This window comes from Montipora foliosa, chromosome 1 (genome assembly GCF_036669935.1).
Source record: "Montipora foliosa isolate CH-2021 chromosome 1, ASM3666993v2, whole genome shotgun sequence".
Taxonomy (NCBI): domain Eukaryota; kingdom Metazoa; phylum Cnidaria; class Anthozoa; order Scleractinia; family Acroporidae; genus Montipora; species Montipora foliosa.
The window spans coordinates 27,599,608-27,622,107 of record NC_090869.1 but is presented as its reverse complement, the minus strand read 5'-3'; the positions used below and the strand labels follow the sequence as shown (position 1 = coordinate 27,622,107).

Sequence of the window (22,500 nt, the reverse complement as noted above, 5' to 3'; positions counted from 1 at the left end):
TGACACCAATCAGAAAATTAAGGAGAAAGAGAGGGAGTCAATCCAAACTATCCCGCGTGATATGTTTGTTGATGAAAAATTAGTTAAACTCTACAATTTCCTGTAAATCTACATAACTGAATATCTAGCAGCCGCCATTAGAAGTGGCCAGATAAATTCCGCGCGGACATCTTGGGAATCAGGACTTTCAATCTAAAAATACTGAACTTTTGTCAAAGTCAGATATCCTGGCCAATGCCCGTACACTCTCCATCTCTCACTTTCTATCATTTTCTCTTGATCACGTTTATGCTTACTGAAGTAAAATTGACTATAACTTAAGGTAACCACATCTTTCGCGCGGTCGCGCGTTGTCACAGCAAAAACGGATTAGGTGAAACAAGGAGGCCAGGGGCTTCCGCTTGTTTTAGAACTGAGCTGGTCTTTCAACACGTTTCAAGACAACAAAAAGCAAAATATGATACTGACGTTTATTGCCATAAAATCTCTCCGTTCTTAAGATACAGAGGGAATTATGACATCCGAAAAAGGCTCGAAAATTTTCTGGACTTTCGAGAAACGAACCCCAGGAGAGACAAAACAAGATCTCAAACGACCCATATTTTGACGGTGGCAAGCAAAGATAACTTTGTGCCTTGTAACTTGTAACTTTAATTTCACACTCATACGCAGTCCGCTATATAGAGGGGCTGCGTAACACGATAATTATATTTTACAAACAAGGGAATAAAATAAATTAATAGACATAATTCGAATGATAATGATTTTAGCATTATTGCTTTTAACAGAGGTGCGAAATCAGGAAGAACGGATAAATGTCACAAGGTGTCCCCGTACCCCATCTACTTCTTCAACATCATCGTGCATAAAAATCATGATATCTAACTCCATAGCTCAAGCAAAAATAAACAGTGAAGAACCCAAAACTAAAAGAAAAGCTAGCGCTAATGCTAACCGTATTGACAGAGACTACGGTTCGCTCGAAATTTATCTATTTGAACAACAGATAAGAAAAGATTGTCTAAGCAAAAGATCATTGCAATTATAGAAAAATAAACAAAACCCTGCTCTATTTCGTTTTTCTCTTAGCGCAGTAGGCGATTGTTTCCAGCACGTTCATACAGAACTGATCAGTCTTCATGTTGTAGGTCAACGAGTTGTGCTTTCTCTTGTCCCATTTTCTTGAGATATGCAACGTGGCCGCGGTAAGAATCCATAAGAGTTTCTACGCAATGATACTTGATACCAAACTCCTTACAAGTTTCACGCACAATAGGAGTTATATCTGGGTAGTAAATCTGATTTATCCCAGGAAACAGGTGATGAGCGACTTGATGGTTTGTCCCACCTGGGAAAAAACAACAGCAATTGAACTGCGAAAAATCGTATCAGAATAATTCTGCCTCTCTCGCCCCTCCCATGAGATTCACCAGTAGCAATCAAGATATAAACCGTCCAATGACATTCGGAAAAAAAACGTGGATGGCACAGAAATGTATCTGAGGTAGCTGAACTAATTTTAAACCAAGGGTGATCAGTGCTTATGCTGTGATATCAGTGTATTCTTGGTTTGCACCCAAGTGACACTGCGGCCATGTTGGATGGCAATACAATACAATTTCTATTTTTAACTCGATCACTAACCTGCGAAATATGATAAAATCGAGTTCTCTGTGGAAAAGTCTTGAGTTGTCGCGATTTGATGCTCCGCCCTGAAATAACAGCGTTACTTCAGCAAAACGTAAACACAGCATTTGAGACACTGGGCAGGGGAAGCAAAATTAGAGAGACGGCTTTGATGAGGGCCAATAGAAGTCAGACACGGAAAGTTTGTTATTTGTACGTAACGTCTGTGTGTGTAACTACTTTGATCACAAGAACATACGTTAGATTTTATTTTCCAGCAAGAGAATTTGGGGAAAGAGAGCGAATTCCTGTACTCTTTGAAAGAAAATTTGTGGATTGCGCCCATGTTTATCTGTTGTTACCATGACCGCGCAATCCACATTCACACCAATTGACCAATAGGTGTCGTCACTGAAATAACTACCCAGTATGACATGGAATGATAGAACTAATAATAGAATTCAAATAAATTTCATCGGAATAGGCCCAAATATGGGAGCAATAAAAGCAAGGTGACACACGCTAACACCAACCCGGGAATGGGGAATTCGCTCTTTTATCTTATATTCTCTTGTTATTCAACATCTATTTCGTGCTTCCACTTCTTTAATATTCTTTGGACATTCGATACACAAGCCTGAACAAATAAACGAAAAAAACGAAGGCTATCACAGTGGAAATAGAAATCACACTGCCACTGTTCGGAAAAAAAATGGAAAAAAAACTGATATTCCTGTTATGCGACGTTGTGAAGTTAAAACATGAATAATGATACCAAAAAAAAAACGATAGCAGCTCTAGGCGAGAATGGTCATCGCAGATCAAACCAACTTAAGTGAGTTGCAAAGGAGGCCTGAACGATATCCAGTCTCGAACGGGACTTGAACCCATGCCGTGCGACTGCGCTGCCCTTGCCCTGCCATCCGATCAGTCAAGCCATTTAGCAGCTGGTCAGTTAATAATAATAATAATAATAATAATAATAATAATAATAATAATAATAATAATAATAATAATAATAATATTACAATTATTATTATTGTCATTATTATTATCGAGAAAGAACAGACATGCCAAGTAGTAGACATAGCAGTCTCAGAAGACACACCTGTAAAGGCCAAGGAAGAGGAAAAGCTAGAGAAATACCAGGACATAGCAAGAGAGATTCAGAAAATGTGGAGTGTCCGAGCCCAGGTGCTTCCAGTAGTAATTGGGGCACTTGGAACAGTTCCAAGAAGGCTTGAAAGCAACTTAAAGCGCATTGGCACCAACACTTCTATAGAAATAATTCAAAAAACCGCTCTCTTAGGCACAGCAAGAATTCTGAGAAAGGTTCTGGAGCGATGAAAGCCATGATAAATTTGGGTTTCCTTAGGCCCCCAAGAAGATAACCCAGATCCAACTTTTGGAAAAGCCGGTGCTGAATCAATAATACTACTACTACTACTACTACTACTACTACTACTACTACTACTACTACTACTACTACTACTACTACTACTACTACTACTACTACTACTACTACTACTACTACTACTACTACTACTACTAATAATAATAATAATAATAATGATGATGATGATGATGATGATAATAATAATAATAATAACGCAAATTCATCTATACAATTTTCAAATGCGCCTCACATGAGCTACATATAATAGTAATAGTAAGCTTCATATAATACAATACATATAATAGTAATGAATATAATAGTAATGAATAATAACAATAGTAAAATCGAATCCAAATTTACATATAAAATTAAACTAATTAACTTAACGTATGTGTATAAAATATATCAAAGCTTTTATTTGTGCGCATGAATAAAAAGTGTAGTTTTGAGTTTCTGTTTAAAAGTACTAAAGTTCGACGTGATCCTGGCGTCATAAGGAAGCATTCCGCTGCCATAAATGGTCTATCGCCAGGTGTAGGTGAGGTCTTAATCATGGGTGGCGATAGAAGAAACTTGTCATTAGATCAAAGACTATATTTAGAATTGGGTCTTAAAGTTACTAAATCCGATATATACTTAGGAGCTGTCCCATAGGTTGCTTTAAAAGTGATAATTAAAATCTTATTGTCAATTCTGGACATCACTGGAGGCCAATGTAATTCACGTAGTAATGGTGTGATATGGCAATACCGATGTGCATGGTATAGTAATCTTGCCGCCGCATTTTTAACACGCTGTAGCTTGGATTGAAGACATGGAGACATTGCGGCCCAGTGGTTAGGGCACTTGCCTTGAAAGGGCCGAAAATCCCGGGTTCAAGACCCGTTCAGGCCACTCGTTGAATTTGATCCTGGTAGTAACTGGTTCAACTTCTCAGCTGCACTTGTAAATAGCCAACTGGTTTGCTTCCGGCCAATTCGAAGATTCCTACCAGTTGTTGTTGTTGTTGTGTTCTGTCGTTTAGTTAATTGTGTTTCATTGGCCCTGAAAACCCCCCTATGGGGAGTGGTCAATCAAATATCACGTTATTGTATTGTCTGACACAGGAAAGATGTGAATACGAACTTCTATACTAGTTAAAGCCTGAATTTTATCACTTACCATTCACGATGGAACTTTCCATCTTTATCCGGTATTGGCCACTCAACCTGAGAAAATAATGAAAAATTTAACAATACCTCTCGATTATCTTAATATGGTTTTTTTTCCCTTAACCTCAACCCTACATTAATGAGAACTATCGCTGAATTAAGTATTGTAAGCAACCCTCATATTTAGATGCCCACTTAGAAAACTCAGATAATTCAATCCATCAACGGAAATGGTGGATTCTTAGCTAAAAGCAGGCTTTTAGAGTTCAGTTTATCCAACGAAGTACGAAAAACATTAATGGATTGGACGAAAATCAGGAACAATAAATACTTTCCCACGTATTGGACTACCCTATTAAGGCTTAACTTAGTGCAATCAACACGAGTGAATAGTGCTTTCCGCGTATTCTGATTGGCTAGCTGAGAGGTCAGTGAATAGCAAGTAGATAGCAAGTACCATTCTCGTCCACAGAGCCCGCTTTTCTTTTGGTCAGCACCGAGAACACGGACTCTGGCCATAGCCAAAAATACGCGCAGTCGCGGTAGCGGTATAGTGGTCAAATTTCTGAGAATGCGTAGAAGAGCCGGAAGTCCGTGATTCGCGGACTTCCTGCTTCGGTTATGGCAAGAGTCCGTGATCTTGGTGCTGACCAAAAGAAAAGCTGTACTATTCACCTCTGAACAAAAGGATAAAAACTATTAAAATGGCTTCCCGTTTTGCTTCGCTTACCGAGGAGCAAATTTCATGGCATGGATTAAATCGGCTGATTATTCAACTTGAGTGGTATATACTCAAACAATTATTCCACTTACAAATTTCAATATCAAGGTTTTGGTCTAGAATGAACACATACGTGATAGAGATCCCTTATATAGTACTTCATCTTACCAACATTGCTTTTCGACTAGCTAGGCTAGCCCCCGATCCAGTGCTTTAGTAGTGCCACAAAGCTATATCGCTTATCTTCCTATTCACTTAAAACGCCAGAAATTCCATTTATCAAAATTCTTAAGAAAAATCGGCGCGATTGTTTATTGGTTGCTTCCTACCTCGCTTAGAACATGAGGAGTCTGAAGTAAAAATGATATCCAGTAACCTCCTGCCATTTCTCCGATCATATGCAGAGCAACCTAAAAGAACCAATGATTCATAAAACTTTATAATTTAAGCATATCTTTTGGGGGCAAAGAATTCATTAAAGGCTCTGGAGCATGTCGCCCCTTCACAGGTTGCCGGATGAGCCCCAATATATCATTTGAAAACGTAAGTGATTGTCCCCAGTAAGAGGTAGAGTGGCGGAAGGCTAATTCCAAATACTAAAATATGAAACAAATTGATCTATTGTTCACTATGGGTTTTTCACAAAATGGCGCCGTGCATACGGTGAGAGCTACTGAAATTTAAATTGACCAATCACAATTCAGCGAACGGGCCGGAAAAACTGTGCTATCCGACGTCACTTCATTTGTTCGCAATTAAAGGATCAGAAAACCATTTAAAAGGTTTTATGGCAACTTTTTTGTCAACAAGCTTTGGCGCCAAAACTGGCCCGGTTGCCGGAGAGCGGCGATTCGAACGACAGCTGTTGTGTTTTGGATGTTATCGGTCTGTGCTTTTTCTAACTATTTTCAGACGAATTCAGTATGATATTTTCGAATCAAGTGTAAGAAGACATCAAAATTGTATTGCATTGCAATTCATAATGAGCAGCCACGCCTTTTTGGTCTCTGTGCTTTTGCCCTTTTTACTGTTCCTTGGGCGAACTTATTCCAACCACATGTACGTCGGCTCATCCCTAAAGTTTGGACACATAACTCGGCGAATTTTTACTGCATCAGAGTCACTATTTATGTCTACAGATGGAGTTTTTGGTTCTCGATCGGCGGTAACTTCGTATCTTGATATCGTATTCGACCGGGCCCTTAACAATAGCGCTGAATTCTTGTCTAATGATCCACTGTCTGCTTCATTTGGATGGGATTTACATAAGAATGGAATGTTCCATGACGGTAGACTTATCAGTCCTATCACTTCATTCTTTTATGGAAGCTCGAATCAGGCACTATGGAATCTTCATATTGTGGCCTCGCTTGACACTGAATGGGAAATCAGCCAGGAATTCCTGCTACCCTCGACACAATTAATTACAAAGCGTAAAAGAAGAGAAAAACTCAACGGGAAGATCAAAAGATCTAAACTAAGTCATCTTTACTATTCCAAATCGGTTGTCACAGATCGTCTCGTTCTTGCTGGTGACGTTGAAACACATCCCGGTCTTAATGATGCAAAAACTGGAAGAAAAAAGTCAGTGCAAAATATTGCAGCCAAGAAGAGTTGCTTAGCATGCAATAAAACTATACGGCTAAACCAAAAGGAATTGACATGCAATCTATGTTCTGGATCTTTTCATTACAAATGCGAAGCAGGAAAATTGAAGTTAGATGTTAACCTTTGGAATTGCACTCGATGTGGACTTCCGCCGCTATCTGATTCATCTTTTGATTTGGATACAGAGCTAAATAGAAGTAGGAGAAAAAGCCAGTATGACGATCTCGAAGACAACGATAGCGACTCTTTGGACTGGTACCAATCGAACATAAGTGGCTACTATAAGTTCAATATCAAGATCGGTTACTTAAACATTAACAGCGTGGTTAACAAAATCGATGAGGTCAAAGAGTTGCTAAATAGAAATATGTTTGATATTCTGTTTCTAGCCGAAACAAAGATTGACAGTACTGTCTCTCCGCACTTGGTTTCACACCCAGGATTTCGCACCATTCGCAAAGATCGTAAGAAGGGGGCTGGAGGTCTGCTTGCCTACATCAGGAATGACCTCTCGGCATATCGACGCTTAAAACTTGAAAGTAGCAATATTGAGTCCACTTGTTTGGATGTCAAGGGCTCCAATAACAGTCGCTTTATAGTGTGTGGTTGTTACAAAAGTCCAACTAAGTGCAAGGAGTCTGACCTTCTCGCTTCCCTATCAACAGCTGCCGAAAATATGTATAACACCAGAAGGGAACTGCTTTTACTTGGAGACTTCAATATGGACATGTATGAGAATAGAGACGAAAGCCGTTTTCCTGATACAAGGCTGGTTGACTTTTGTAATCGATTCTGTCTCTCAAACGGAATCGATAATCCGACAAGAGTAACTAAAACATCTAAAAGTCTCATCGATGTCTTGTTAACTAGTCATGCGGAACGTTATGCTTCAAGTGGCTCTTTACACCTTGGACTGAGTGATCACGACTTAATCTTTACAGTGCGAAAATATAAGAATTCAAGGCCAAAGCCGCGCTTGATCGAGTTTAGGAGTATGAAGAATTTTAAATTGCCTGACTTTTTGGCTGACTTAAAAAGGGTCCCATGGTCTTCGGCCTACACATTCGACAATGCCGATGATGTATGGGCTCATTGGCGACCACTTTTCAAAGATGTTCTTGACCAGCACTTGCCCCTAAAGAAAAAGTGGATTCGAGGCGACCAGTTACCATGGATATCACCTCAGTGATCTGCTGCGTGAAATTTCGCACCGAAATAAATTATTCAAGCGCCACAAGCGGAATCCTACATCTACTTCTTGGGATGACTATAAGCGGCAACGTAACAAAGTTACGTCGCTAAAACGCAATGCTGTGAAAAGGTTCTTCTGTGACACCTCCTTGAGTGCTAAACATCCGGGCGAATTTTGGAGGAAAATGAAGCCCCTTTTTCCAACTAGTTCAGGTAAAAACATACAAGGCGTCATCCTCGTTGAGGACAGTGGCGTTGTTTCCGACTCTGGTCGTGTGGCCGAAGTCTTTAGTGATTACTTTGGCAATATTATCCAGCTAGGGCATAGATCTGACACTGACTACACTGACTATCCGAGTATAAGGGCAATAAGCAATGTTCGTTTCTCAAGCGAGTTTAATTACTCCCCAGTCATTACTTCATATATCTGTAACATTTTAGATCACCTTAATCCGAGAAAGGCAGTTGGGGTAGACGGCATTTCACCACGAATCTTGCGTTTGGGATCCCCAGTACTTGCCGAAAAGGTGACTAATTTGATCAACTTCTGTATCCTGAATCGTTCATTGCCGTCTGAATGGAAGCAAGCGCGCCTTACTCCTGTCTTTAAACGGGGAGTTGACACAGACAAAGCAAACTACCGCCTGTCTCAATATTAACTTCGCTATCTAAAGTGTTTGAGAAAGTCATTTACGACCAAACTTGGAATGCATTTCATAAAGTTTTGTCTTCAAACAAATTTATGAAATCTCACTCTTGCTGCACTGCATTGCTAAAAATGACAGAAGATTGGAGTAACAGTATTGATAACAAGGAAGCTGTAGCGGCGGTCGCTGTGGACTTGAGCAAAGCGTTTGACGCCATAGACCATAGCCTTCTGCTCGCGAAGTCGAAGGCCTATGACTTTTCTACACGTGCCTTGGAACTGATGTCCACCTACCTGCTAGGTCGTCAACAATGTGTCAGATTAGATGGCGTATGCTCTGACTTCAAAACAGTTAAATCTGGCGTTCCTCAAGGTTCACTATTGGGTCCGTTGTTGTTCAACATATTCATTAATGATTTGAATTTTTGTGTTCCTAATGTCTCATTGCGGCTGTACGCTGACGACACGACTGCCTACCTGTCAGATGTATCTCCCACCATTCTAGAATTTTCCTTCAACAAGGATCTCCAGGCTCTTTCGTCGTGGTTTGAGTCCAACTATTTAACAGTGAACTGTGCTAAGACTCAAGCATTATCTGTCGGACCCTGTGCCTATCATTATTCTTTATTTTTTAATAATTCTCAAATAGAATTTCTCCGATCTATTAAGATTCTTGGAGTAACTCTAGACAAGGACCTATCCTATAAAGAACACATATCAGATCAACTAAAGAAAGCCTATGCCAAGGCTTCTGCTCTGAGAAGAATAAGGCGTTTCCTTTCTCATGATGCAATGATAAAACTGTATAAAGCATTTACATTACCTCATCTCGAATACTGTGGTCCTTTGTTTGTAGGCATAGGTACAGGTCAACGCAACCCGTCTCGAAGATGGCAACTGTTATATTTTGAGAACATTAATCGGGCACAACAAGTCAATGTCATACGACGAACTGCTCACTGCGGCTAGCATGACATCTTTATATTGTAGGCGCTTACATCAGGCTTTAATACTTCTTTTTAAATGTCTAAATGGTACGGGTCCTACATATATTGCTAGCCTTTTTAAATACAGGCATGCACCGTATAGGGTAAGAGGCGAGGACTTGAATTTGGAATTTCCTAAATTTAATTGTAAATTTAAGAAGAATTCTGTCACTTATTCATTAACTAAGTTATTGAACAGTTTGCCTTCTCATGTGCGTCTTTCAAGTGATGCTAGTGACTTCAGAAGTAAATTGCACGATTGCAGTTTTTTAGAACGTGTCTTATAGTGTGCAATTGTAGCTTTTAACTGCTTTTAGAACGAGTTTTAGAGTTTTCCAAGTCACGTTTTTAGTATGTGGCTTTTTATTGTTTTTAAAATTGAATTATATTATATGGCTGTAATTATTATAGATTTTATTTATACACGTTCGTATTTTGAACGAGTTTTGTAGCTCTTTGACGTAACGTGTTAAAATAAATGATTGATTGATTGATTGATTGATTGATTATTTTTGTTAACTTCGCGAAAAAAGACTTTGGTGGCGTCCTTTCGTAGGGTAGATCGACAACAACGTCATTTACGCACAGAGATGCACCGTTTTCAGCGAAAGGGCAAATGATTGACAGGATAGCACAGTTTTGACCTCCGCACGCACTGCGGGCGCGGGTTCCGTATGCAAGGCGCGGATGATAAGCTTTTTCTTACAAAGACATAGAAGTTGGCAATTGTACTATGTCACAAAACTTGTAAAATTATAAACAAAGGTGTGGCAAATCACGAAGGGTGAAACGTTATTTACGCTTTTTTTGAACAAGCAGCAATAAAAATATGCACACCTTTGTATGAGGTAACAAACAAAAGTGAGGTAACAAATGTGGGTAACATCAACGAAATTGAAGTTAAGTAATGTCCCCGGGCGAAAGCTCTTTACCAGGAGTACTTACCATTTTCCAAGGTCCGAGAATTAGGGCAGGAATTACTATTTGGTAAAGAACGAAGAAGAGCTTGCCAAGAACAAAGAGAGTCCAGTGGAATTTGGATGGTGGATTTAGCCGAGTTGTACCTAGGACGAAAATAGAATCCGAAAAGTAGTCTACATGTAACATGAAATGTGGTGATCGATATCAGGAGAAGATCATAAGCTAAGTCCTTCATGTACTTGTACTGATGTGCCTTCAGTTTAAATTTACTGGATTTGAGAAACTTTACGTAATGTAATTTATTTTACGTTAATTTTTATGCAGTACTGTATTGTTAAACACTGACATAATGCTCTCTGTCAAAAGTCTTAAAAGTATCAAACTTTGGTTGTTGCATTTACGCTTGCACTTTGTTTTTCAGTGTCTGGTTATGCACGCCGACTTTGTTGTATCCAACGTGTACTTTAATCGATTTTTTAAAGAGGGAATTAACAAATATGGAAGAAAGCCGGCAAACGGTGAGACCAAAATAAAAATCGTTGCGTGCCATCTAAAACTCACTCGTCTCCTTGTAAATGAGAAAGATGCCAAGATCTTCAACTCTGAGAATCCAATTTACCTGTCAGTAAAAAACCAAGCATTCATTTTAAGGGCTAATACTCAAATTGTTTGAAAAAAAAAAAAAACGGACAATGCAATTCTACTGAAACTATCAACTTCAATGCTTAACAGAAATAGACTTCATTGAGTTCGGAATACGGTTAAGTTATTTACACATGTTAGCTGGGCACGACATTGCGACTGATACAATTGAAAATGCGCATTAAAATTATTGTGCTGGCACTGAACTAAAATTCAAAAGTTACATAGTTGACGAATTTGCGATAAAAACGGTTCCATTCACCCTAACTTTTTTGCATTAATTATGCAACTTAACAAAACACGAGTTGCTCTACCGGCCGGGTTCGGGGTTCGTGGTGTGCCTACAATTGTCAACCTCGTTCCCAGGGCTTTTCTCCGCCCTGGGAACGAGGTTGTACAATTGTCGATCTGGCCGGTACATATATGTCCGCACGGACCGTGCTCGCAGCTGCCTCCTCTCATTCAGGCAAAATTGCAAGCACTCATGCGATATGCTTCAAGATGACACTCAGTCGACCTTCAGTCTGCCTACCATGAAATACACCGAGGGAGCGAAGATATGTTGATAGAAGAAACGAGGCATCCATATTTGACTCTTTTTAATACGCCTTATATCTGTCGTCTGAAAGGGAATTTTTAAAAGGCAAAGCATTAAAATATATAGGGTGAATTCACCTTAACATAGAAATTGATTAAGCTGGTTTCATCTCCTGCGATTTCACCCGAACCGTACCGCTTGGCGAAAGCGAAATCGTACAAGAAGTAGTTAAGTTTTCAAATCTGAAAACTAGAAGTAGGGCGTAACGTACGCGCAGTGGAATTGATGGAATTGACTCGGTTACGTTCCAATCAAAAGCAACACTAATGAACAAATTTGATAAGCTATTCCCTTCTTTTAACCTTGTGCCCATACAAACAACAGGGGCTCTGGGGACGGGTCCAAATGGAAACTGTCAATAAGTGTCCTCAAGAGAGCATGACGTAAAAGAGCGAATCCCAGTGCCCCGACCTAAAAGTTATTTTTAGATTAGGCCTATGCTGCGATGGTTATTTTTATCTCTTGTTCCCATGACCACTCGGTCCATTTTCTCGAAAACTGACCAAGGTGTCGTCCGTGCATGAACATAATAACCACGCAGTATGACTCAGAGCTAATGATAGATTGCAAAAACTCGTCGTTGTACGAGGGTCAAATTCGGGCTATTCGCTATTTTTCCTCACATTCCCCTTTTGTTGTATGGCAAAGCCGTGAGTGGGTTGTTGCTAGACAGCAATAAAAAAAATGTTTTCAATACTTACAGGATTTGATGTCATGATATCTATATCAGGATCAAAACCATCAACATTGGTGTAAGGATGATGGCTAAATATGTGCTATATATAGAGCGGGAAAAAAAAAGAAACAATTATCTATAGCGGGGTTGCGGGACACTGCATGTGTACATTGTTCACAAAGAATTTTAGGAAGAAAGATCAAGGACTTACCAAGAAAAAGTTGAATGTTTTTTCAAGAATTTATTCTTAAGGCGATTGCACGGACTAACAGGTAAACATGTCATGTGCCTCGAGATTACTCCTCCTCTCCCAGGGATAATCTAGGACTGACTACTGGAAGGCATTTTTGCGACTACACTGCTCACAAGACTACGTTGATATTATCAAAAAAATGACAAATAAAGTGCATGAATGGCATTCAATCTCTGGCATCCGGGGATTAAAGGAAATCCGAATATCTTTGAACACTTTAATTTTTTTCTCGTTGTAAATAAAAGCTGGTTTCATGTTCAGCAGAAGATCTTGTGATAAAAGCGATACAGTGAAACAGACTTCAAGCTTTGAGGTCCTTAAAGAAAAAGGGCCAAACGTATCCAATCGCAGCCGGTCATTATTCGCTCCGTCGTCCATGCTTTTTGCGATATATCTCTCTTTCTTTCTTTACTAACTTACTTATTTATTTTGTTTTTTTTTTGTTTTGTCTTGTTTAACAAGCACCGGTTTGCTCTCCCTCTCTACATATACATATTATTTGACTGGTATTGTAGTAAACCTTATGCATCCAAACATAGTAGGAAATTCCATTTAAGAAATCCTCCAAGTGACAAATCGTTCTCCATACAAGGGGGCTTCTTGTAATAGAAAAATGACTGAAATAAAAATAAAATTAAGCATCTTACTCAAGATATCAACGGAAGTTGATTAAGAGTGTTTTTATACCGTATATATGTATAATCAGTTTTTTCAGTCTTGTAAAGCGTTTGCATGACAATAAATCAGTTGTGTTAGCGTAGGTTTGTTATCTTCGTTGTATGTCTTATATCTGTTTGTTCAGTGTCGTTTGCTGTTTTATCTGGCACTTCATTCGTGGAAAAGTTAGGCTGTTTTTCCATAAGATTCCGTCCGCAAATTATGTCACAGAACAGGATCAAGGCAATCATGAAAACTCCACACCAAACGTGATGAAGGTTTATTTGCCTTAACATTTTGGCAGGCTGTGTGTCCAAACTGTGCAAAATATACTGGAATATTAATCATGGGCTGTGGCGTACACTGCTAGAAATCAATAACACACTATTACCAACCTTGCATCGTGAAAATTGAGCAAAGATATCATTGACTGGCACAACCCCATAACAGATGCTGCAACAGCGCAGAGGACAAAACTGTGGGAAAGCCAGAACATCTGCGGACGTGAATATCAAGAGAGCACATGACATGTGAAAATTTACGCAAGAGGCGCAAAGAGCAGAAGCTCATAATCCAAAAGTGTCGATCTCTCTCATTTGGCCTTGGCCAATCGGTTTACTGTATAATATCAAAATTAAGAATACGGGTCCCTCCAAGTTATGGCCAATCAGATTGGTTTTGATTACCACACCGCCTCTGATTGGTCTGCAACCAAGTAGCTGCACTGACGAGGATTGCACGTGCTTCATGCAAAATCATGGTCATGATACAAAGGAACACAACACTACCACGTTTGTTTCCCGCAAAAATCTAGCATTGGCCGTCCTTAAGTCCCAGCTACACATTCAAACATTGTTATAAAACGTTTGTTGGATCAACGATGTTAGAACGTGTAACATGCAGCTTGATGACGTTTGTTCAACATTTCTTGTACTGTTGGAAGAATGTTTTGATTTCGATCAAACATTTTCTCCAACATACAACAAATGCATGTTGAATAGACCACTTTCATAAATGGCGACCAACTTTACATTCTTTTGTATTTATGTTAATTAGACCCACTGCCCTCGTTTTAAAACAAATTATATCTTTTGAAATTTGCTCGTTGTAGCGAGGTTAGTAGGGCTTATTAGCATTAAAACAAAAGAATAATTTATTTGGCCGCCATTATGAAAGAGGTCTATTGGTAGCCAATCACAGTTAGGACACAGTCTCCAATCCGAGAACTATGAACAATCCAAGAATGGCGGAGGTGGAAACTGTTGAAGCCAGAACCACAACCGAAGCAAAAGAAGCTTAAAGGACGTGGAAAGACGTGTTTCCAACAACGTTACATGCGTATCCTTTCTGATAACAGTCTTGGGACGCGTTTTCTTCTAACACTGATACAGCGTGTAGCCGGGGTTTAAATACACTGATGGGCCGCATTCCACCCGGCAGATCAAGACTTCTTAGTTGTGGACTTCAGGCAAAGAGCAAATATCTAAAACATGGCTTTTCAACTGACCTGAGCAAACCACATGAGTATCATAATTGTTGGTGCAGTGATCACTCTGAGCCATATCCATGGGGAATTCTTAGAATCCTGTTAGAAGACACACAAAAGACTTCAAAGAGAATGCTGATGACGAACTACATTGGAATCATACAGCGACATCTCTTTCAATTTCTTTAATGTGCGCAAAGCTTGTTAAGGCCCTGATTACTTCGCAGCCATCGAGTTTACAAAGCAATGTTATCTCTTCAGGTACTTTTAATTTGCCAGAATAGGTGGCGCTTCGCTAGCTTTGCATCAGTCATGTTAAAAATTTAAAGAGTACATTTATTTATTCTGTGTGTTGCTCCCAACAAGAGAGGATAAAAGACCGACATAAACGATCTCAATACGCCGTGTTATAATTGTTGGCTCAGTGACCGACAGCGAGGCTGCCAGTTGGTTTCATTGGATATACACCTCACTATTTTTATCATGTAAATCGCTTTGTTTTTCTGCTACTTACAGCTTGCATTTACAACCGAAAAGCAGAAACTTTATATCGTTATCTATCTAAAAAAGTCAAAAGTGCTGAAAGCTTATTGGTTGGTTAGTTACATAGCTTCCTCAGCAGCTTTATAATTTATAGGTAAGAGGACTCTATGACTGTCCGATTGGAAATCAACTGGACTAAACAAAATGGTCCTCAGGATTTTTTTTCGTCCCATTATTTTCAAATTGGACAGCATTAATTAGAGTAATATTACTTATTGATAATATAGCAGACTCTTAATCCAAAAGTCGGTAATGTCGCCCAACGCCTGCCATTCCAATACTTTTAAGCGTTTTGTAGAAAGTCACAACTTACCTGCTTTGTTTCTTCGAAGTATTTCTGCACTCTATCACGTAATGTATTATAGAATGGCCTAAAATAACAAGGACCAACAGCACGTACATTTGTAGAAGATATTTGGATCAATTAAGAGCATTAGTAAATTAACTGCAGTCCTCTCCTTCGACTGGAAATTATTTAAATAAAGATTTACTGAGTTCGAACAGGATCTTGAAACAAGTCTAGATTAAGATAATTATATTACAAGGTATCCAGCCAATCAAAATAGCCATGACAATCAAGTGAATGTTGAAAAAAAATTAATTGTATGAGAATTGTCAATATTTCCAAATAAACTGAAAAACATCTCGCGGTTTATTCTGAGATGAAAGCCTCTGAATCGAGCAAATTTTGACTTCAAGCAAGATAAATCGCCAAGTCTGGTCCTTGGGATATGTAAATTTCCAAATCACTTTGAAATGAAAAAAATAAAAGTGGCAGAAGTATCATTTTCGCGTGGGCAGAGGTCGGCACACTCGACCTTCAGGGATAAATTTAAAACATAGCGTTCCGCTAGTCTGAGGCGTGACTGACGTGATGCAGTTGCGTACGCATATGTTAAAGTAAATCGACTCCAGTTTCTAAAAATAACTTTCATGAAATTTGCAAATCCTTCCCTTATACGTTTCTCTCCCTGTCTTCCTTTCCTCAAGTCCTTGGAATCAACAAAATCCAGTCCTTATTGTCGGCTTTGAATTATTTCATAAATGGAAAAAACAGTTAGCTTACCCAGGTTCTTGAAAAGTTGGTTTTCTGCTAGAAACCAGATCTCCAACATAATAGTTCTCCAATGTTCTGTTAAAGGGAAAATGCAATTTAAAATGTCGATCATCTTCTTAGTAAAACTGATTTTTTCCGGTTTGCACCTCATGATAGATCAGTGAGTTATGTATAAAAAGTGCCCTCAACCTCAAATAGTTTTTCTTCGTCAAATTTCTTCTCCTTGTCTAAACCTCCTCACCTCCTCTCATGCACACCCAAACAAATTTTCAATTCGAAATTTTGCTGTTAACGCGCCGCAGGACTTCGCATATCCAAAAGAAGTTCGTCTATAACCAATAAAGACTGATTGATTGATGGATAGTGAAACTAAAACAATATTCTCATCTTTGGCGCTTTATACCCTAATGCCTCTTATTTACATGATCAGCAAAGGAGGATGTTTCCTTTAAACCGAAACCAACAAAAGAGAGTTCATGTAGATGGCCTGGTTATGAAACCCCGAAAGCGAGAGCAGTACTGTCGCACTCCTCGGTTCACAACTCAGTTTTGATTAAATTTATCGAAACTTTAAATTTTAGAAAAAAGGGTATGGTTTGTAAACATGTCGAGTTTCATAACCATGTCCATATATTAACTATGATGGGAGGCTTTTCATGCGGATCTAAAAAGGGCTCATGGGTACTAGATTATTTCTAGGGTCCATCACCCAGGAGTAACATTAACCCAAATTGGCCATTGGTCACCACCATCAGCGTCAGAAAAGTGTTAGCGGGGAAATAAACAACAGACCAAATCGGCTAATTCAATGTTGTACCCAATTCAAACCCTTTGAAAATAAAACGTTTTGTCTCAGGTATTTCATTTCATTGAAATATATATGCTACATTGTAATGCAAGTAGCAAATCATACATAAAGAACCTTAACCCCGGGAGATTTGAATTGGGTACAACATTTGGTCTATTGCTTTTCCCGCAAAACTTGGTTTAAAAATAGACATTTTCCAGACGCTGATGGGGACAAACCTGATACTAGATTCTTACTCCTGGGTAATGAACTCCTGGTTATTGCAGATTAAGCCCCCCTGCCCCCCTCCCCCTCTCTCCCTCCTCCGTCCCTAACTCACTTGGGAGCCAAACTGCTGAATGTATGGTAGCACTCGAAGGGAATTGTGATATCCTTTCCTGCTGCCATGTGTAAAATGTCGCTTCCTCCAGGGTGTTTGCTGATAAATTTGCTGATATCATAAACCTGACACAACCAAACAAATGCAACAAAAATGACTGGATTCAGGGATTCAGGGATTCTCCGTTCCTAAAGATCGGGGGGGGGAGGGGGGGCACGGAATCAAGTATCGGGAGCTGAAGAGGGGCTAACTGCAAGACTCCCAGGGGTCTCAAATTTCAATTTCTCTTTTTGCTTTAATTTCCATTGTACATTTTAATTTCCTTAATTAAATTCTGGAAGGAAATTTACTGATTTTGCCCCATTTTCCAAGAGCAGTACGGGTGATCCCAATCTCCAACAAAAGAAGATATTTTGGACGAAATGTGCATGTCATGTGTAAATGGACGAATTGCATGGGACAAGAGTGGTTAATAAAGTCCAAAAGAAGAGAGAAATCATACAGAAAAAAAAGAGCGCAGGTCTTTCAATATAGGAAATAAATACTGAAGAAAAACTATTGTTTATATCTGATGAGCAGAGTATAGATGAATGAACTTTATTGCTAACTGAAATAAGAAGTAATGATTTCTCCCTATAATTATCTTGGCATCTTTGTTCTTGGAATGTAAAGAGCCAACTGTCCACAAAAATGATCCGATACTTCACGGGTTCGAGGAAAAGGAAGGAAACCTCAGCTTTGTGTGCCCTCTGGCATTATTTCTCGTTAGGCTCGGTTTCTGGTGTTCTTTCAAAGGAATACTGTACAAAACCCCCACTATTGCTACTGTCAACTACGATCTAGACTGCTAGCAATCCCTTTCTAGAGATAGTCGCGAGAGCGCGCGAAATAGCCGAGAGCGCACAGCGCGGCGAGACTGGAGCGAGGAGAAAAAAACGAGAAGAGACTAGTCGCGAGGGAGGGCGCGCGAAATAGCTGAGAGAAAGCGGAAAACTGGAGCGAACGAGCGCAGGGGTGCCAGTCTCTTCTCGTTTTTTTCTCCTCGCTCCAGTCTCGCCGCGCTGTGCGCTCTCAGCTATTTTGCGCGCTCTCGCGACTATCTCTAGAAAGGGACTGCTAGAAATCTAACTACAATCATTGCTGATGGAAAAGCTGGTGGCGGCGCTGGTATTAATAGAGGAGTGCCAAACAAAAGAACATAATTATTCCTCTCAACATATGCCCCTTCGGCCAATTAAATTAAAAGTGATAGACTCCACAAAAGCAAATCTAATCAAATACTATACATCTACTTGTTTTCAACTGAAGAAAGAGAAAATTGCAGTGTGTCTTCGACAGATTCAGGCAAATTTGTTATGCAGTTGTGTTCAATGATGTCTCACAGCTTGGTTTTTGCTTGGACACACCAGTAGTACATTATTTCCGTTCTTCTTCCAAAAACCTTATCTTTTCCAATCTACCGGTTTCGAGTCGCTTGTACATTTTCTTCTCTCTATACCGAGGTCATGTGTATACTTTAAATTTGCTGTAAACGTCGAAAAAACTCTTAAGCATCCAAAGTTGTCGTTTGCACAGCTTTGAAACTGAGATACTCAAGAGGGAATAATCTTTTGCCGCGTGCATTAGAAAACTTCAACAAGTGACACATAGGGACTTTATTATCGACTTATCCCTGGGAATAGGTGACATAAGCCGTCATACTGAGCACGAGCTCCCGGCATGATCAGGGGAAGAGGTTGAAAGCTTGGCACATCATCTCTGCCATGCATCTTAAATAAACCATGACGACGGCGGTCAAAAACATATTTACATCTCATTGAACGGAAAGGACACTAATGAGTAAACAGAAAAGAACTCTTGTTTCAACCTTAGATCTCAGGTAATGGAGGAGACTCCAGCACGAGAGTCGAAACGTTCGCTTTTCCTTGAATCGTAACTTTGTACATTACACGCATAATTCTTCAGACTAGCGTAGTATGGTATGTCTAAACTTGCAATAACTCACCAGAAATGACTTAAATGGCCCATTGTAAACAACGGGAATTATATTTTCTGGGGGTTTTCCTTTTTTGGGTGGTCGGTCTTCGATTTTCGTTTTCCATGAGTTCTCTTCTTACCGGGGAGAAGCATAAAATCAAATGTTAATAAACGTTAATAATTTTACGACTGTTTTAAGTCATGATTAATTTTGAGGTTCATGAAAAGTTTACCTACAGCGCTGTTCAGTTGCTACGGAGGAAGGCCTCCATGCTCAATAATAGCTCTGTCGTCAAGATTCGGCTGTGATTAAAATGAACAAAAGTAGAATTGGCTTGTAGTTATTCCTTTTTTTAACACCTGTGAGTTGTTGTTTCAGTGTTCGTTGTTATAAAAGTGAAAAATAAGTGTTTAAGTTTATATTTTGGTATTGGTTGCACTTCCGAGTCCACCGTAACATCTGTGAGAAACGTTTTCTTCTATTATGACTTTGGTGTGAAAAGGACATTGTTACATACCGCGGAAACTCGCCTTTTAAAGGGGAATGTTGAAATTTGAGTTTATAATACATGTTTCGACCGAAACTTCAGCCATCCTCAGTTAGTCAGAATACAAAGGAATGGAAGCTGAATTAATAGTAAATAGAGAATGCTGGTGTGAGAATAGTAACAACGTAATGAAGTATAGCGTGAAAGTGTGGGAATTAAAAAGATAGTTTTAGATTGACATGGTGTAATTGTTGATTCAAAGAGGGTTGTTCTCTCATATTTGGCTTGTGGGTATTACTTGATGCATGCCGGATTGATGACAAGTTTGACAGGTCGGCCTTGGTTGGCATGAAAAGGCTGTTGTAAGTTAGTTAGTAGCAGAGTTGTACAATTGCGACAGCTGTTGCGAAAATGGAGTGAAAGGACCAGTAACTGAAGAACGAGTGTTATAGTTGTAATCTTTCTACAATATGAACGTTAAAAACAATTGCATGTGCAACGCAAATCGTTTATTGTGAGTCAGATCTCCATTGCGTTACAAAAAGGTAAAGATGTGGAAGTCAAATGATCTTCACGTGCTTAAAACGGTGGGATGCTGGGAAGCATCATGACACGTGGATTGCAAGGACGCAGTAAAGCAGTATGAAAGAGAATAAGCTTGTCAGCGAATTCTTTCAGTTAGTAATTTCTTTCGTAAACGTCCTTGGATAATCATTTCCAACTGAAATTGCGTAAAAGTAACAGCAAGGGTCACATGTTTTCCAGACAGGGGGACATTTTTGCCGTTTCATCATGTGTTTTACAGTTACAACTAAAAAGAGCCAAGCTAGACCAGCATTTTTCATTCAAGTACCTGGCATTTGCGTTGGCAAGCATAAATGACAGGATTTTCTTTGAGATTTTAGAGGCCACGTGTGCAGTCAAGTCTTTTCTTTTTTTGCTTTCCACAACGGCCTGGGAAAAAAACGTCCAAGTTAAAATTTAAAGACGGTTTTGCAACCGCGTTTGGACCTGGAGCACTATAGAAAAGGTCACCGACACAATGTATATGTAAACAGTTTCTCAGTTTGCCTTGCTCGTAACGGAGCAATTTCCAAAGCATTTAGGCAGCGTTTGCACATTAAGAGTGTCGTTGGATTGCAATTACAATTGCCAGGGCTCGGAAGTTTAGTAAAATACCCTTTTTGTGAGTTTCTTTTCATTCGACCTTAAGTACCTTACTACTTTTTAAGAAAACTTCAAAGGTTATTTGCAAATTACGTGTCCCATTTTCTACAAGAATGCAACTCACCAGAAGCAAATGACCTTGAAGCGTGTAACTTGCAACTCTTTTCCTTGGAACAAAGCCGGGGATTTTACGACACCAACTTTATCCCCAAATATGGACAAAAATACGATCGAAGCTGCACGCGCGGGAAAGTGCACAAGCTACGTTTTATCGAAATAAAGAAAATTTTAAAGTCATAAAACCCTAGCTCTGAACCAGAATTAAACGCTTCTAGTAGGTCATGAGCTTCTGATCTCACTTATTTCAGTACCATTCTAAATATCAATTGTTTTTCCACTTTCTCATAACCTGTGATTATTTCCAGTCAGTCTGAAATCAGATAGCCATACAGTGCCGGCGACCTTGACATGATTTTTTTCAGTACTTACACATTTAAAGATCATTTTTACCTTTCCACGAACGGCCACATGCGCATTGTGCTCCTGATTCAAGGAAGCGAGCTCTTTCCAAGTGAATTTTCGGTTTGTTGACATCGTGAAGGCTCAAAGAATTGTTATTTGCTTCTGCGCAAATTATTTCCTTCTGTACCACACTGCCAATGCTTACGACTTTAAACAAAATAGCCACTTTATATATCATAGTTTTCTCAGTATCACATGACTTATTAGCTAAGTGCGCACCAAAGCCACGAAGGAATGTTTGGCTTATTATGACCTTTTCCTTTCATGTCCACGTGGTCCGCCATAAATATATTAAACCTGTTACAATTTATTTTCACCAACCATGTTTCGATTAGAGAACACTCCATCGTTTGTGTTGTTACAATGTAGGAGATCTTACATATGTAGTACCGTTGCTCAAAATGTTAAAATTCGTCTTAACTCTTGGTCCGTTCTCGTCATATCACGGAGAAAGAAGAGGCGCAAACATGAATGCGCAAACATAAAACGACAGGTATTTAACATGTCTGTAGAAAGAACGTTTGTCTTCACCTTTTATAGCTTAGCAGCTCAATATGGGCTACAACCGAAGTACCATTGAAGTAATGTTATAAACAAAAGAATGTCATATCTAGTAATAATTGAGTAATTAAAACGGCCGGTATTTGCGCTCATTCATGAGAAATAAACAACACCGATGGGCCCTGACACGCGACGGTAAAGCTGCTAACAAGTTTACTCAAGGTCATGTCAGTGAGCCTCATTAGAGCGAAAAGTGGTCTTCGCTAATTTTGTGCGGGAACTGGAAGGAGGTAGGGATTTGCAGAACGTTTGCAAGTTATTGTGTTCCTTCTGCTTATTAAGTAGTTTCTTAGAAATCGACTTTGAAATAAAAACTAGGGCTAAGAAGTCACGACGTTTCGACATTTTCAAGTGAGTAAGTTTTCTAAATTTTCCAAATTATACTTGTTTAGAACAATTCTTGCTACGATTATTTTATTCTTTTATTCTTTTCCACTGTATATATTTTTAACACTTTTTTACATATTGTATCACATTTTAGCTTTCGCCACATTTTAATC

The 22,500-nt window shown here is 39.2% G+C and overlaps 1 protein-coding gene across 2 annotated transcripts in view; it reads right to left on the bottom strand.

Moving 5' to 3' along the window:
• Window positions 1-601: 601 nt before the first annotated feature.
• Window positions 602-22,500, bottom strand: part of LOC137976729 (uncharacterized) — a 22,876-nt gene continuing 977 nt past the window's right edge. Inside the window, exons 1-15 of one of the 2 annotated variants that reach the window (XM_068824081.1) lie at window positions 21,428-21,626; window positions 17,286-17,410; window positions 16,168-16,233; window positions 15,415-15,472; window positions 14,580-14,657; window positions 13,468-13,568; window positions 12,936-13,032; window positions 12,188-12,262; window positions 11,421-11,510; window positions 10,808-10,865; window positions 10,271-10,389; window positions 5,224-5,304; window positions 4,184-4,230; window positions 1,645-1,712; window positions 602-1,348 (exon numbers count right to left, since the gene is read on the bottom strand). In XM_068824081.1, the coding sequence (XP_068680182.1) occupies window positions 1,131-1,348; window positions 1,645-1,712; window positions 4,184-4,230; window positions 5,224-5,304; window positions 10,271-10,389; window positions 10,808-10,865; window positions 11,421-11,510; window positions 12,188-12,262; window positions 12,936-13,032; window positions 13,468-13,568; window positions 14,580-14,657; window positions 15,415-15,472; window positions 16,168-16,233; window positions 17,286-17,410; window positions 21,428-21,511 (1,365 nt within the window). In that variant the 5' untranslated portion in view covers window positions 21,512-21,626 and the 3' untranslated portion in view covers window positions 602-1,130. Of the gene's footprint in view, window positions 1,349-1,644; window positions 1,713-4,183; window positions 4,231-5,223; window positions 5,305-10,270; window positions 10,390-10,807; window positions 10,866-11,420; window positions 11,511-12,187; window positions 12,263-12,935; window positions 13,033-13,467; window positions 13,569-14,579; window positions 14,658-15,414; window positions 15,473-16,167; window positions 16,234-17,285; window positions 17,411-21,427; window positions 21,627-22,500 lie in introns of those variants that run through there. The other variant, XM_068824086.1, reaches the window with a different exon arrangement.